This window comes from Xenia sp. Carnegie-2017, unplaced genomic scaffold, assembly GCF_021976095.1.
Source record: "Xenia sp. Carnegie-2017 unplaced genomic scaffold, XeniaSp_v1 HiC_scaffold_2, whole genome shotgun sequence".
NCBI lineage: Eukaryota > Metazoa > Cnidaria > Anthozoa > Malacalcyonacea > Xeniidae > Xenia > Xenia sp. Carnegie-2017.
The window spans coordinates 9519134-9534505 of NW_025813482.1; the positions used below are offsets into that span (position 1 = coordinate 9519134).

General features: G+C 34.5%; 1 protein-coding gene across 3 annotated transcripts; it reads left to right on the forward strand.

Annotated features, from left to right (window-relative positions):
- Positions 1 to 149: 149 nt before the first annotated feature.
- On the forward strand, positions 150 to 13108 carry LOC124440478 (WD repeat-containing protein 36-like). 3 transcript variants are annotated; one of them, XM_046990870.1, is made up of 24 exons: positions 150 to 407; positions 540 to 567; positions 653 to 753; positions 1089 to 1203; positions 1277 to 1409; positions 1632 to 1686; positions 1995 to 2127; positions 2217 to 2392; positions 2973 to 3093; positions 3222 to 3287; positions 3474 to 3554; positions 4045 to 4187; positions 4253 to 4367; positions 4449 to 4531; positions 6999 to 7081; positions 7151 to 7259; positions 7607 to 7686; positions 8142 to 8249; positions 8355 to 8461; positions 8738 to 8898; positions 8978 to 9091; positions 9320 to 9413; positions 11650 to 11837; positions 12189 to 13108. In XM_046990870.1, exons 1-24 carry the CDS (start codon positions 255 to 257, stop codon positions 12336 to 12338), a joined length of 2697 nt encoding a protein of 898 aa, XP_046846826.1. In that variant the 5' UTR covers positions 150 to 254; the 3' UTR covers positions 12339 to 13108. The 3 variants fall into 3 exon arrangements, with proteins under 3 accessions (XP_046846826.1, XP_046846827.1, XP_046846828.1); XM_046990872.1 differs by having other exon boundaries at positions 154 to 407; positions 540 to 563; XM_046990871.1 differs by lacking the exon at positions 540 to 567 and having other exon boundaries at positions 151 to 502.
- Positions 13109 to 15372: the final 2264 nt, after the last annotated feature.

Genomic DNA, 15372 nt, shown 5'->3' on the forward strand with positions numbered 1-15372 from the left:
AAATGATTTTTCGACTATAAAAGTGGCTATGCTTTTAAGTTATTTAAGGATAGAAGACGGTTTTTGTTCAATTTTTGTTCATTAAATTGTTTTCATTCTTAACAAGCTCTGAGGATCGGAATCAGATGATCAAAGCGTCGGAAAACATATTGAAGCTAAACTGCTGTTGGCCTCTAGCACAGTATCAGTGCACAGTTGACAAACAAACAGTTTCACTCCCCCCTGCTAACAACACGTGTTCATCAAAGTTGAAGATGGCGAAATGTTCAAACGTTAATGGCAGCCAAATATTCTCACCATTTCGAGCACTAGGATTTATATCAAATGGCATTCCCCTGGCATTACAGAGTTTAGGGAAGGAAATTTTTGTTGCTACCGTGGTTGGAAGGTCTTATCATCTCTACAGCGTCAGTATTTTGTCAAAGTCTTATTTACCTGATGTAACTTGTTAACAGACTAAGGCGATAGGCACTGGTGAACTAGTGTTCAATGAACATTTTTCGTGAGTCATTTTATTCTTCTTGCTTTTTTATCTGTAGTGTGAAAAGTTAAAGTTGTTGTTCGTGAGTATGTTAACTTGATTTTTTTGTCTTTTAAAACATCCTTTGTTTATAGTGCACTTTATTGATGTTCAACTTTATTGTTTTTTAAGGTTCACCTTTGAAAGAAAACATTAGCAGTATATGCTGCCATAATGATCTTGTTATTACGGCTGCTGGAAAAAATCTCCAGTTATGGAAAAGAGGAAAACAGGTTAATAACTTGATATTAAATACATGTATGATCTTAAAATTACTGAAACTATAGCATTGTGAAATCACTACGTAAATGTCATTATTCATTTCTACTAAAAAATTTAGCTTCCTGATGGCAATTTTTATATTACTGCATGTTCTAAATCAATATTTATAATAAAATATTTAACAAAATTGAATTTCCATTCAGAAGATCTTTTATATACCCAACACATGAAATAAAATTTGCCTCAGACTCAATCAACTTGAATTTTTCTACCTTAAATTATGCTGGGTAAGATATTGTTTTTAAATATTCTACATGTATGTAATTGGTTCTGTTTATTATTTTAGGTTTCAGATTTTGTTGGTCATGATACAGATATTCATTTGCTCCTTCCTTTTGCTGAACATTTATTGTCTGTTGATAAAATGAATTGTTTAAGAATTTGGGAGATAAAAACCACTGGTGAATAAGGAATTTATTAGAATTGTACCAATAGATGTGTTTTGAACTCAGAATTGTTTTATTTTGATTTTAGAGTTATATCTTGAAATTCAGTTGGATTCCTCAGATTTCGAAGTGACAAGCATAATGCATCCTAGTACTTATCTTAATAAAATACTCCTGGGAAGTAAACAAGGAACAATGCAGTTATGGAATATTAAAAATAGGTTTGTTTAAAGTCACAGTCTGTATTTGTCATTTATGTATGCAATGCAAACTTATTTTTATAAATAAATCATTAACCAAGTTTTTGTTTAATTTATACTTCCATATTTTAAAGAATTTTATAGTAGCTGTGTTTATTGTTGCATTCACTTCATTTTGTTGCAGCTTTAAAAGTTCATTACATGTAAAGTTTGTTTCTTACATTAAACTATTTTAATTTGTAGCAGAATGATTCATTTATTCTCGGGCTGGTGTCATGCTATAACTGTCATTGAACAGGTATTCACCCAACTGCTTTTGTCTAATTATTTCATTGCAAAACTTGATAAAATATTTACATTGATTCATTTATATGTATATTGCTATTAATGGAAATGGCTTAGTTGAAGAATTTTTTATTGATAACATTTTTATCAAAATGTCAGTGGAAAGTTAATTATTTGTAGAAATCATTATTTATGTTAGCAAAACATTGAGAGCATACATACATTAAAGCATTCATGTTTCATGAATATACTTGTGGGTTGTGTAACAAAACTCATTTTCTTGTCTCATTTTTCTTTCTAATTAATTTATGTGTTTCTTAGGCACCGGCCATTCATGTTGTTGCTGTTGGATTATGCAATGGAAATATTTTTCTTCATAACTTAAAATTTGACAAAACATTAATGAGCTTTATGCAAGACTGGGGAGCTGTAACAAGTATCTCATTCAGGACAGGTAACTTAAAAATATGGTAGAAATGCTTTGTTTAAAAACATATGAACAGCTAGCTCATATATATGAGATGTTCATGTCTTTGGTTTTAGATCATGAAGCAATTATGGCAACGGGAAGTACTTTAGGTCATATTGCTCTGTGGAATTTAGAAAGAAAATGTTTATTGTCTTCAATAAGGAGTTGTCATGATAGAAGCATAACTTCATGCAGATTTTTACCATCACAGCCTTTAATGATTACAACCAGTCCAGATAATTCCTTAAAGGTCAGTTAGGTATTTGAATTTAATTGTCAATTCTGATTCATGTCGTTAAAAATGACTTTGTGCGTCAATTTTAGACACATTGAACCCCATTTGTTGGTTTTTTCATTTCATCACGTAGCTTGTTTGTTTTTTAATTATCTGATTGTTACGGTCTTGTGTTTAAAGTCCTGTTTCGTTTTTAGCATGTTACTAAAATTTTTGTTTATTTTCATCATTCTGCGTTATTTCTGCATCTTAAGTCTCGCTAACAATGAGTCTATCATGCTCAAATTAACCCATCTAACATACGTATCTAACAGCTTCTCAGCATAAATCTTTAGAAAGGATAAGAATAATGGCATCTTTCACTTTGGCAGAAGATTTTTTCACTCGTGTTTTTCTACATACAAAAGTTAGATTAATTTCTATAGTAGTACAGAAGTATTAAATGACGTGGACACGTGTTTACACTTTTTATTCTTTACAAAATGTTACATTAAATCTACATTAACCATATTAAAAGGACTTCATTTTCGTGTGGTTTGGTTTTATATTATTGTCGATCATGTTAGAATCACAAGTTACAATGTTTGGGTTGTAGATTTGGATATTTGACGAAGTTGATGGCAGCGGTCGTTTGTTGAAATATCGCTCTGCACATAGTGCTCCTGTTTCCAAAATACGTTTTCACGGTTATCGAGGGCACTCCATACTTAGCGCTGGTATGTAATTGTATTTTCTTAGCATGTACCTAGCAAGTATTCCCTCATTAACAAACGACTTAATTCAAAGTAAATATGGAGGATTTTTCCTTCATTTTTAACTTACGGTAGATTTTTCAATTTTTCAGGACAAGATTGTAGCTTCCGTCTTACCTCTACCATACGCGATTCCCAAAGCTGCGAATTGTCTCAAGGTACTCTGTTTCAATATCTATAATATATATGAAGTAAATGGCTTGAACCCAGGAGTATCGTTACATGTGGACGATCTACATTTACAAACATGTATAATATATATGTCATTTTGACTTGTAACATTTTAGTTATTGTGGCCTTGTTTTGAAATTATGACTGTCAATTTCTTTTATTTATCTTTCAAGGATCCTTTTTAAAACGATCAAAAAATCTGAGTGTTAAAATCGAAGAACTTAAGTTGCCGGTCATTGTCGACTTTGCTTCAGGTATTTGTATTAATGTAGAGATTTTCTTACATGTACTTTGGAGTTTGTATTAATAAAGTTGACTGATCCCGTCTTCTGGCGACAAAAGGATTACATACGCGTTTGATTTACACCTCTGTTTTAACTATTTCCTAACATTGTAAATATCGCATGATTCTAAAGTTTTCATTTAGCAGACGTTGGCATCTGATGAGTAGTCTACCAAATTGCATAGTAGCTTTAAAAACAGTTCTTTTAGAATTGTTGGGTTAGTGTTCTGCTTTCAACAGTTCTTTTAAGAACTATTACGTTATTATTTCGACCTTTATTATTTTGGCAGTTGCTCTTTTGAAAACAATTTTTATATAATTAGTACATATAATACGCGTATTCTTCGCGTATCCTACGCGTTTCAAAACACATTTATATTCTTAGCATAGGTGTATCATACGCAAAAAAAGTTTTAAGTTATACGCGAGCGGTACTGTAGGAACGTGGTTTGACTGTTTAGAGGAAATTCGTCAAAGAGACTGGGATGGAATTATTTCTTGTCATTATGGAACATCGAAGGTTTGGACATGGAATTATGTGAATAAATGTATTGGAAAACATATTCTTCAACCTAAACATGAAGCAAAGAAAACTGTCGCGAAGGTAAAATGATGATACTACATAATGTGTGTCATACCGCATTTTCATGCTCAGATTGGTTTTTTTAGTGTGTGGCAATAAGCTGTTGTGGTAATTACTGCGTCATTGGTTATTTGTCAGGTCACGTGGATATCTTTAATATTCAATCTGGTATTCATCGTGGCTTCTTAGGCAGTGAAAAAGGTTCAACAGCACATTTAGATCTGTATCTAGTTTTATAAGTTTGGCCATAATTTGCTCATATAAATTGATTATGTTTTTCAGCTCATGACGGTGCTGTTCTTGGAGTATTGATTAATGATTTAAATCAACTGATAATCACTGCTTCGTCAGATAGAACAGTAAAGGTAAGGAAGAGGAGGAGAAGCACCTCTACTTCTTCTACCACTACTACTACTACCACCACTACTTCTTCTACCACCACTACTACTACAACCACTACTACCACCACAACTACTACTACCACTACTACTACTACTACCACCACTACTACCACCACTACTACTACCACCACCACTACTACCACCACAACTACTACTACCACTACTACTACCACCACCACTACTACCACCACTACTACTACCACCACCACTACTACCACCACAACTACTCACTACCACTACTACTACCACCACCACTACTACCACCACTACTACTACCACCACCACTACTACCACCACAACTACTACCACCACCACTACCACCACTACTACTACTACCAACACAACTACTACTACCACCACTACTTCTACTACCACAGCTACTACTACTAGAGAGCTTTAGCAAGAGTACGACTACGACGACGAGTACGAAGTTTGACCGTGTAAGAGAATGGCGCGAGGGAGTTTGTTGTCGTTGTCGCTTTGTCAAAATTTAGTTTTAGCTATAAACAACAGAACGAGCCTTTTCATTGTGAAAAACACCGACGTTTGCAAGGCAGCTGCGGCTTCATTTGTCAATAATGATATCAACTAATCGATAATACTGATTTAGCAAGAACATAGGACTCTTTAGAGTAAAAAATCTTCACTATTTTAAATTTTATGTACGATATATTTATACGATTTTATTGTTTGTTTACCGTTCACTTTGCGTGCGAAATACATGAAAGTTTTCAAGGTCATATTTTCCTTTTAAATTACATCTGCGCTCAAAAATGTTCTAAAGTAAAGCCTGGATGCTCGAAAATAATACTGTAAACTAATTTCTTACAGAATGAAGAAATTACCTACTTTCTTTGCCTAAAAGACATCGTAGTCGCGAATACGAATTTACAAAACATCGTCCTCAGATGGATGACGGCTACGTGTTTTTGTTGTCGCAACAATGTTTTTGCGCCAAAATGACGCAAATCGTACTCGTAGTCGTACTCATAGTCTTTGCTAAAGCTCCCTATTATCACCACAACTTCTACTACCACCACCACCACTACCACCACTACTACTACCACCACTACTACTACCACCACTACTACTCACCACCACCACTTCCACTACACCACTCACCACCACTTCACCACCACTACTCTCATTACCACCACCACTACCACCACCACCACTACTCACCACCACCACTCTTACCACCACCACCACTACCACCACCACCACTACTACCACCACCACTCTACTCACCACCACTTACCACCACCACCACTACTACTACCACCACTACTACTACCACCACTACTACTACCACCACTATACTACCATGACTACTTCACTACCACCACCATCTCACACTTCACTAAATGATTCATATTTTACGACCACTACTTTACTATCGACTTGACATTACGACTACTTCTTGTATTTACGATCATTCACTACTTCACTATTCATTTAATTACTTTATGACTACTTCACTATTTCACTACTTGACTCTACCATACTTGATTCACTGATTACTACTTTTCACTACTCACCTCATTCATTTCTCTTACCACTCACTACTTTACTTATGACTTACTCACATTTCACTTACTTCACATTACTACTTTCCCCACTCACGATCATTTTTACTTTACTTCACTGATCACTTACTTCTATTTTACCATCACTCACTGACTTTACTTGACCACCACTTCACTTCATTTCACTACTTCACTACTATTACCACGACCATTCACCACACCACCTCACTCACTTACCACTCACTACTTACTTCACCACCACTCATTTCACCACATTATTACTTACTTGATTACACTACCACTGCTACCACCATCATTTCACCACTCACGACCACTTCTACTTCATCACTACTTACCACCATTTACACCACCACCACCACCACTACTTCACCACCCGATTTATTTCTACTACCACCATTACTTACTACGCCACCATCCACCACCTCACCACCACCACCACCACTTCCACCACCACCACCACTCACCACCACCACCACCACCACCACCTTTCACCACCACTTCACCTACCACCACCACTCACCACCACCACCACCACCACACCACTACACCACTCACCACCACACCACCACTTCACCACCACCACTCACTACCACCACCCTCACCACTCACCACCACCTCAACCACCACCACCACCACTACTACTACTACCACCACCACCACTACCACACCACCACTACTACCACCACCACCACTACCACCACCACTACCAACCACTACTACCACTACTACCACAACTACTACTACCACCACAACTACTACCACCACTACTACCACTACTACCACTACTACTACTACCACCACCACCACAACTACTGCTACCACCACAACTACTACCACCACCACTACTACTGCTGCAATGTTTATCGTTACATGGATTGTTTTAGTTTTGGTATTTTAATACTAAATCACTGCAAGCCACTCTAAAACTTGATGTTGGAGTTTCACAAATAATACTTCACAGGGAAAGGTAAATTGATTTAACTAGAAAATGTCCTTTGAATCTTGAATGAATTTTATGTTACAAATTTCATTGTAGTTCACTGATTGCTCTCGCTCTCGATGATTTTACCGTAAAAATTGTCGATGTTGAAATTAAAAGGGTTGTGCGACAATTAAATGGTCATCGAAACAGAATTACTGATATGGTGAGTTAGGAACTTTGTTGACAAACATTTCAATTATTTTTTCATAAGCTTTCGTCATTTGCAAATATCTTGTTTAGTGAAGTCTCGGGCCTAGTTCAAATGTCGAACTTTACATAAACCGAACGCATTGAGAGCAAAAGATGATGAGGAAATTCATCTCATTTTCTTTTGTTTTCATTGCGTTCGGTTCATGTAAAGTTCGATGTTTGAAGCAGACCTTATTTGTCTACATTTTTGGAGACAGAACTTTATAGATGCAGATGTTGCACACTTTTCCCTTAACGTTCGTAGACGGGTTTGAAATCTTCTATTCATTATTTTCGTTGTATTTCGGTATTTTCATTCAGGCGTTCAGTCCAGACTCTCGGTGGTTGATTACCTCAGCTCTTGATTCAACAATAAGAACATGGGACTTACCTTCGGGCAGGTAAATTTGTAAACACTTGGCTCAGTTACGTAGCCTGTCCGCAAGTTTGGTCGTGCAATGTAGATTTCAGATCATTAACATTATTGATTTCTTTAGAAATGTATTGTTTTGACAATAATCAACATGGAAATATTGATAAAGCTTGACGTTTACACAGTAGACTATTTAGTATTTTTGCTCATTTTCCAACTTTCCCTCGCCTCTCTTCCATTTAACATTTGTTGTAGCAAGTAACTCCTAAAATCGTACTGCACATTACTTCGACGTAGGCCTTTTTGGTCGTTTGTCATTTTCAATTTGGTGGGACTCCGAACAATTTGGTCCGACTTAAAAATTAGCAATTTTACGCTTATTAACACGATTGTAAATATACTAATCAATGTCAACCAGGCATTAAAAACGGTTACATGTACGTATATTATACTTTTTTTTGTTTGTTTGTTTTTTCATTGTAGACTCATTGATTCATTTCTTGTTCAATCACCTGCAACAAGTCTTACATTTTCACCCGTTGGAGAATTTCTCGCTACATCCCATGTTGATGATTGGGGTATATATTTATGGTAAATCTTTGGAAAAATATATTTATGGCAACTAATTTGAAGCGAACTACTTTACGTGCAGGAGAGAAGAAATTAATGATTCACTAAAGTATTTTTATTGTTTAGGGCAAATAAAACTCTTTACGACAATGTGTCTTACGTCCCTCTTCCAGCTGATTATGAACCGTTGTATGTGGATATGCCTTTAGCTAGAAGTGATGTTTATGAGGAGAGTGAGTATCATTACTTTAGTCAAGCAAGCCATTTGCAATAAGTTTGTGATATCATATGTCACAAGTAAGTCCTATTTCATTGACTGTTCAATTGAAAATCTTACAAAAGCAGAAAATAATAAAAAATATTAAAATTATGAAATTTTTCAAATATGAATCGGTGAGATTTATTGTAGATGCAAAATATTTGTCAACATGAAAAGTTACGTAAATATGAGTTCTCGTTCATTTGTGTTAAAACATTAGACAGATGCGTAATATCTTTATATTTTACAGTGGGTAATCATGAAGCTAATGACAATGTCACACTAACCGACGTAGAAAAGCCATCTAATATAACTTATCAGTCTCCTGATCAAATTTCGTCAAACCTTATCACATTGTCTCTGTTACCTGAGTCCCGATGGAAAACTCTTCTGAATTTGGATATTATCAACGTTAGAAATATTATGTCTTTTCTACATATATCCAATTCCACGTATAATGATTTAAAAATATATTTGTTCTGTTTTACAGAAACGCAACAAACCAATAGAACCACCCCAGGCTCCTAAGTCTGCGCCATTTTTTCTTCCGACGATTCCTGGTGTGGAATTAAAGTTTGATGTAAAAATTGATTGTTCGACAAAGGTAAAATTTTTTTAAGTTCTAAATTAAAACACCAGCAATCATTAAAAACTGTCGACAGTAGTGATATAAGAAATAATTTATATAAGCAAATCTACGTCGCTAAGCCTTACTACAGTATATATCCATCTCTTTTTGTCATATCTCAAAAATTCTTTTGATGACATTAACCCGAATGCCTTACGTACAATATTTATTTGTAATTGGTTTGATCATCTTTCTATTTTTTAGTCAAGCTCAAAATCGAAGATGCGCAAAATCACTAACTTTACTGAATATTCTGAGTTCCAGCAATTGTTAATTCGATGTTCTGAAACAAAGGACTGTAAGTTGTGGGTTTATGACTTAAATAGTTATGAAAATACGCTACTGTCGTTAATAATATTTCCTGCCAATATTTATCGCAAAGTTTCTTTGCAATATTGTGATGAGGTAGAAAATTCACATCAGTTCCTCATAGTGTAGACGTTATGGTGGGTGTGCGTTTAGTATATAGTTTTATAAAGATGAACGATTTTTGCGATTTTATCTTCATCTAACACCAAAATCAATACCAAAATCAACACCAAAACCAACACCAAAATCAATACCAAAATCAAAACCAAAACTAACACCAAAATCAACACCAAAATCAACACTAAAATCAAAACTAACTCCAAAATCAATACCAAAATCAACACCAAAACCAAAACGAACACCAAAATCAATACCAAAATCAAAACCAAAACCAACACCAAAATCAATACCAAAATCAACACCAAAACCAAAACCAACACCAAAATCAACACCAAAACCAAAACCAACACCAAAATCAATACCAAAATCAACACCAAAACCAACACCAAAACCAACACCAAAATCAATACCAAAATCAACACCAAAACCAACACCAAAATCAATACCAAAGTCAACACTAAAACCAAAACCAACACCAAAATCAACACCAAAACCAACACCAAAATCAATACCAAAACCAACACCAAAATCAAAACCAACACCAAAATCAACACTAAAACCAAAACCAACACCAAAATCAAAACCAAAACCAACACCAAAATCAATACCAAAATCAAAACCAAAACCAACACCAAAATCAATACCAAAATCAACACCAAAACCAACACCAAATCAACACCAAAGCCAACATCAACACTAAAATCAATACCAAAATCAACACCAAGACCAAAACCATCACCAAAATCAACACCAAAACCAATACCAAAATCAACACCCAAACCATCACCAAAATCAATACCAAAATCAACACCAAAACCAAAACCAACACCAAAATCAATACCAAAATCAACACCAAAACCAACACCAAAACCAACACCAAAATCAATACCAAAATCAACACCCAAACCATCACCAAAATCAATACCAAAACCAACACCAAAATCAATACCAAAATCAACACCAAAACCAACACCAAAATCAACATCAAAACCAACACCAAAATCAACACCAAAGCCAACACAAACACTAAAATCAATACCAAAATCAACACCAAAGCCAACACAAACACTAAAATCAATACCAAAATCAACACCAAAGCCAACACAAACACTAAAATCAATACCAAAATCAACACCAAAGCCAACACAAACACTAAAATCAATACCAAAATCAACACCAAAGCCAACACCAACACTAAAATCAATACCAAAATCAACACCAAAGCCAACACAAACACTAAAATCAATACCAAAATCAACACCAAAGCCAACACCAACACTAAAATCAATACCAAAACCAACACCAAAATCAATACCAAAATCAACACCAACACTAAAATCAACACCAAAACCAACACCAAAATCAACACCAAAACCAACACCAAAATCAACACCAAAGCCAACACCAACACTAAAATCAATACCAAAATCAACACCAAGACCAAAACCATCACCAAAATCAACACCAAAATCAACACTAAAATCTACACCAAAATCAACATCAACACCTAATCGTTTACACATAAAGTCTATAGAAACAAATTTACTAAATCCACAGAGTTTGACGACTAGCGAGACTATTTTGTCTAAATAGTCCCATATTCTCGCGAAATCAGTTTAACCGATTCCTTGATATTCTTATTGATAAATAGAGCCGTAGCTGCTTCGCAAAATTCGGTATTTTCACAGTAAAAAAGCTCGTTCTGTTGTTTACAACTAACAAAAATTTTGACGAAGCGACAACGACAACAAACTTCCTCGTGCCATTCCCTTACACGGTCAAACTTCGTACTCGTTGTCGTAGTCGTACTCTTGCTAAAGCTCTCTAAATATTCCTTCGTTGCAACAAGGACAGCATGAGTTAATTGTATTGATTGTGATACTTTTATTGTGTATCTACGAATACCAATTTTAAAATGTAAACTATTTTGAATGAAACTCTGTTAACTTGAAAATATAACAAGTATAGATTAAAGTATGTCTTTTGGAATCCAATTTATAATCTGTTTACAATGAAAAAATCCTCCCTAAAAATTAACCATGTAGTTTTATTCCATGTAGTTAATGACTTTTGTTGACTTGATGTTATTTTTGTGTTTCTTGCAGATGAATTGTTTAGCGTCAAATTAAAAGAACTAGGTCCATCTTCTGTTGACGCTGAATTTCGTTGCTTGGGCCCCGAATCTGGTGGTGATTTTGCCCTTATGAAAAATATTTTAGATTTTTTTATCGTTCAGTTAAAGCAACGTAAAGATTTTGAGCTTGTTCAAGGTTACATCGCTTTATTTTTGAAGGTGTGTTATTTCTAACAGACTAACGAATATACCTCACATTTTGAATACAAGTGTTTTCAAAGAGAAAGTGAAAGAGATGTTAATAAGAAAGTGAATGAAATTTCTGAAAGTGTGATTTATATGCGAAAGTGATGAGATTTTTAATTTCAATAAAAGCAAAGACTATTTTTGATAGGAAAGTACTCCGTAAAACATTTTGTCAGTACTCTTTACTGCTATGTTGACATAACTATTGTTGACATAACTATTGTTGACATAACTATTGTTGACATAACTATTGTTGACATAACTATTGTTGACATAACTATTGTTGACACTTAATTTTGTTTTTACTTTCACGTTTTTGTTTAGCTTCATAGTGACGTCATATATTCAGATACGGGTTTAGTTGATCGTTTAAAAACACTCGAAGAAGAACAAGTGAAATGCTGGAGCGTAGTGCAAGACTTGCTGAACCAAAATCTTTGTCTTGTCAACTATCTTAAGAATGCAACATTATAAAGGATACAAATGACAAATTGAACATTTTCTAATTGCCTTTATGATATATCTTTCAACTTTACTTGTGTGTAATACTTTGCTTTTTCTATCTTTCATTGCAACATCTTTTAAATTTAATGTGGTGATTATTTCGATAACACTGGTGAAACTTCGTTGACAGCTTGCTCTTTAACTGTTTTCTTGTACAGGGTCATCTCACGCAAGCAACACATAAATATTTCATGATTGTTCAATCCTTCATGATTTGTCGATAACTAAAGAAATTAACGAGCTTAAAGTTTAAAAATGGTGTCGAAAAATTAAATTATTCAATTAAATAGAAGATGGGCGATGAATTTTGATACGATTTAGTTTAGACACAAAAAAGTTCAAAAAGCTGTATACATGTACAGTTTTTGTTAATAAAGAAAGTGAGAAGCCTTGTGAAGACGAAATATTACTACTTCATCAATGGCATTTTTGAAAGAAACTTCAATTTATGTCTGTGGATAACAAAACAAATCTAATCTCAAGCTCTTACTTGAAGACAAATACGTATATATGTCTAGCTATTGTAATAAACCAAATCTTTTGCTGTGATATTAAATCAAATATTTGGTGTCAGTCTCGTTTCCCTCTCTTTAGGCCCTTGGGGTTATGCGCCAATATCATTTTCTATTAAAATGCGTAATCTAGTTCACGCATATTTATTTGTAGAAAAACAACATATGTACATTTTGTGTAATCATACATGTCAGTAATAATGGAAAATAAATCGTATATGTCGTCCAGTTTGTCTCATTTGTAGTATACTAGTTGTACACCCAGCCTAGACATTTACTTTTTAATGAAGATTACTGGTTAGGCAATGCCTAAAGTTCTCTCTTGCGTCAGATGACTGAATAATTGAAGACGATTCTTGTTATTCAATTAAAGGTTTTTTGCTCAAATATCAACAACGTTATTACAACAAGGTTTTTGTTGAAATATTTTATAACAAAAGCTCTCCCATTTATAAGATTTTGAAATAGGTCAATTTTCTAAATTTTATGATTGATGAGGAAGTTATTTAGCTGAGATTTTGGGTCGATCCGTATTTCAAATGCCCCCAAGAAAATCGTGAACAACAAGAAACCAATAACAACACTGAGTGCCAACGAGGTAACCAGTCTGATGATTAATTTCCAATAAATTTGAAATATTACTATCCTGTCAAAATAAAAAATTGTCTTGTTTTCTTCCCAAATATTGAGTCAAACATGAACTTTATATTCCAATATGTTTCATAGTAAACAACAACAGCATATTACGCAATTGCATGACACCAAAGTGAACCACAGTGGAGTTGCAAACGAGTTGCGTCGATGAGTTGCGTCAACGAATTGCGTCAACAAATTGCGTCACGAGTTACAAAAATGTCATGGAGCTTATTGCCAATGTCAACTTTACGAAATGTTATTTTTTGGTTTTCACAGAATATCACATTTAACTGCATTTAGAATATCGCAATTATGAATAAAAAAAACTTACATAGCTTTAAAAAGCACTTCTTGGGTGTTTATATTTTCCTTACGACAAAGAAATTTTGTAATCTTAGAAGCAGCACTTTATTTCAATGATTGCTAAGTTCAAATCGTTTATGTTTCCCTTTTAAGGAATTTTTTAGCGTTCAGAAAAATTTTCTATCCAGTGGATAGAAACGGCCTTCGTGCAACCTGCCCAAGGTTTAGTCGTAGGTCGCTAGTAAAAAAACGTAAGTCGCGTTAAAAAACTTTGTATAAATTTGTTTGCACTCATTGGCCTAATTTATTTCAAAATAGAGATTGATACCAATTAGGAAAATGAAAGCAAATGAAACTAGAGTGTAATCATTAAGAAATAAAAGATTTTACTTTGTTTGCAGTTGCACAGGCTTGTGCAAACTGAGGATAACTATGAATCAGATAAGTGCACTGTGCAAGCAGAAGGTCGAGAAAACTTAGTAATTCTACTAATTTCGGAAGCAAAATTGTGTCTTCAAATGAAATTGATTTTTTTGGAAATTTTAAGGCAAGACATAATTACAGAACAATAAGGAAAAAAGGCAACCAATAATAAGGAAAAAAGGCAAACATTATAAAAGAAGATTCATGCCTGCAATTTTCAATATGTAGTAGCCGTAATTCGAAGCTACAGGGTGTACATTATATTAAAATTTTATGAATCATTATCAGTTAACTGATTATTTTAACAAATAGAGACTTATACTATAACAACAGATTAACTTCTAAAGCTTTTAGGATGCACTTAATCTGGGCTACTGGCTCTGGCCTGTTTGCTAGTGGCCTAATGCCATGACCATTGCAACACTATCTGTCAGTCTCATGCTTAGTCTGTCAGTCTATCACAATATAGAGTTAGCCAACCAGTTGTATTAGAGTTCACTGGTCTGTCACAGTTGTATTAGAGTTCATTGGTCTGTAATCGTTGTCTTGACAAATTATTGAGTCAGCGGTAATCCACATAAAGTTGATTTGTGTGTTTTGGTGACAAGCAGTGTTGCCACGCCTTGGGATTTCTCCAAAGAGTTTGGGATTTTCGAATCAAGCTTTATCATTACCGGGTAACCAAGAACAACGTTTCAGAAGCGATTGTCGTAACTTCCTCGTTGAGTTATGTAACCAAATAAAAGGATTTTCTTTCAAAAGTGATGGAGTTCTAGCTTTGCTATCAGCTGTCAACCCTTCAGAGGCATTGTCTAGTGCAGGGGTCTCCAAACTTTACAGCCAGAGGACCACATGAACTTTCATCTAGCATGTTGCGGGCCGACGAACCGTATACCGCTGGTCAAAGAGCGATGAAGAAGTATTTTCCACTCCACTCTTCTTGAAATCGCCGACATTCATCATCTACTTTTCTTTTTCTTTTATCGGCCATTATGAAGCATTGAAATATAAAAAATTTTCACATTATCCTTCAGCTTTTTAAATTTCGCAATGTGCTTGAAACGGAAGTAGGAATTTGAGACAAAAATTGACGTAAGCCACTCTTTCTAGTTGGCTTGCGTCATAACGTG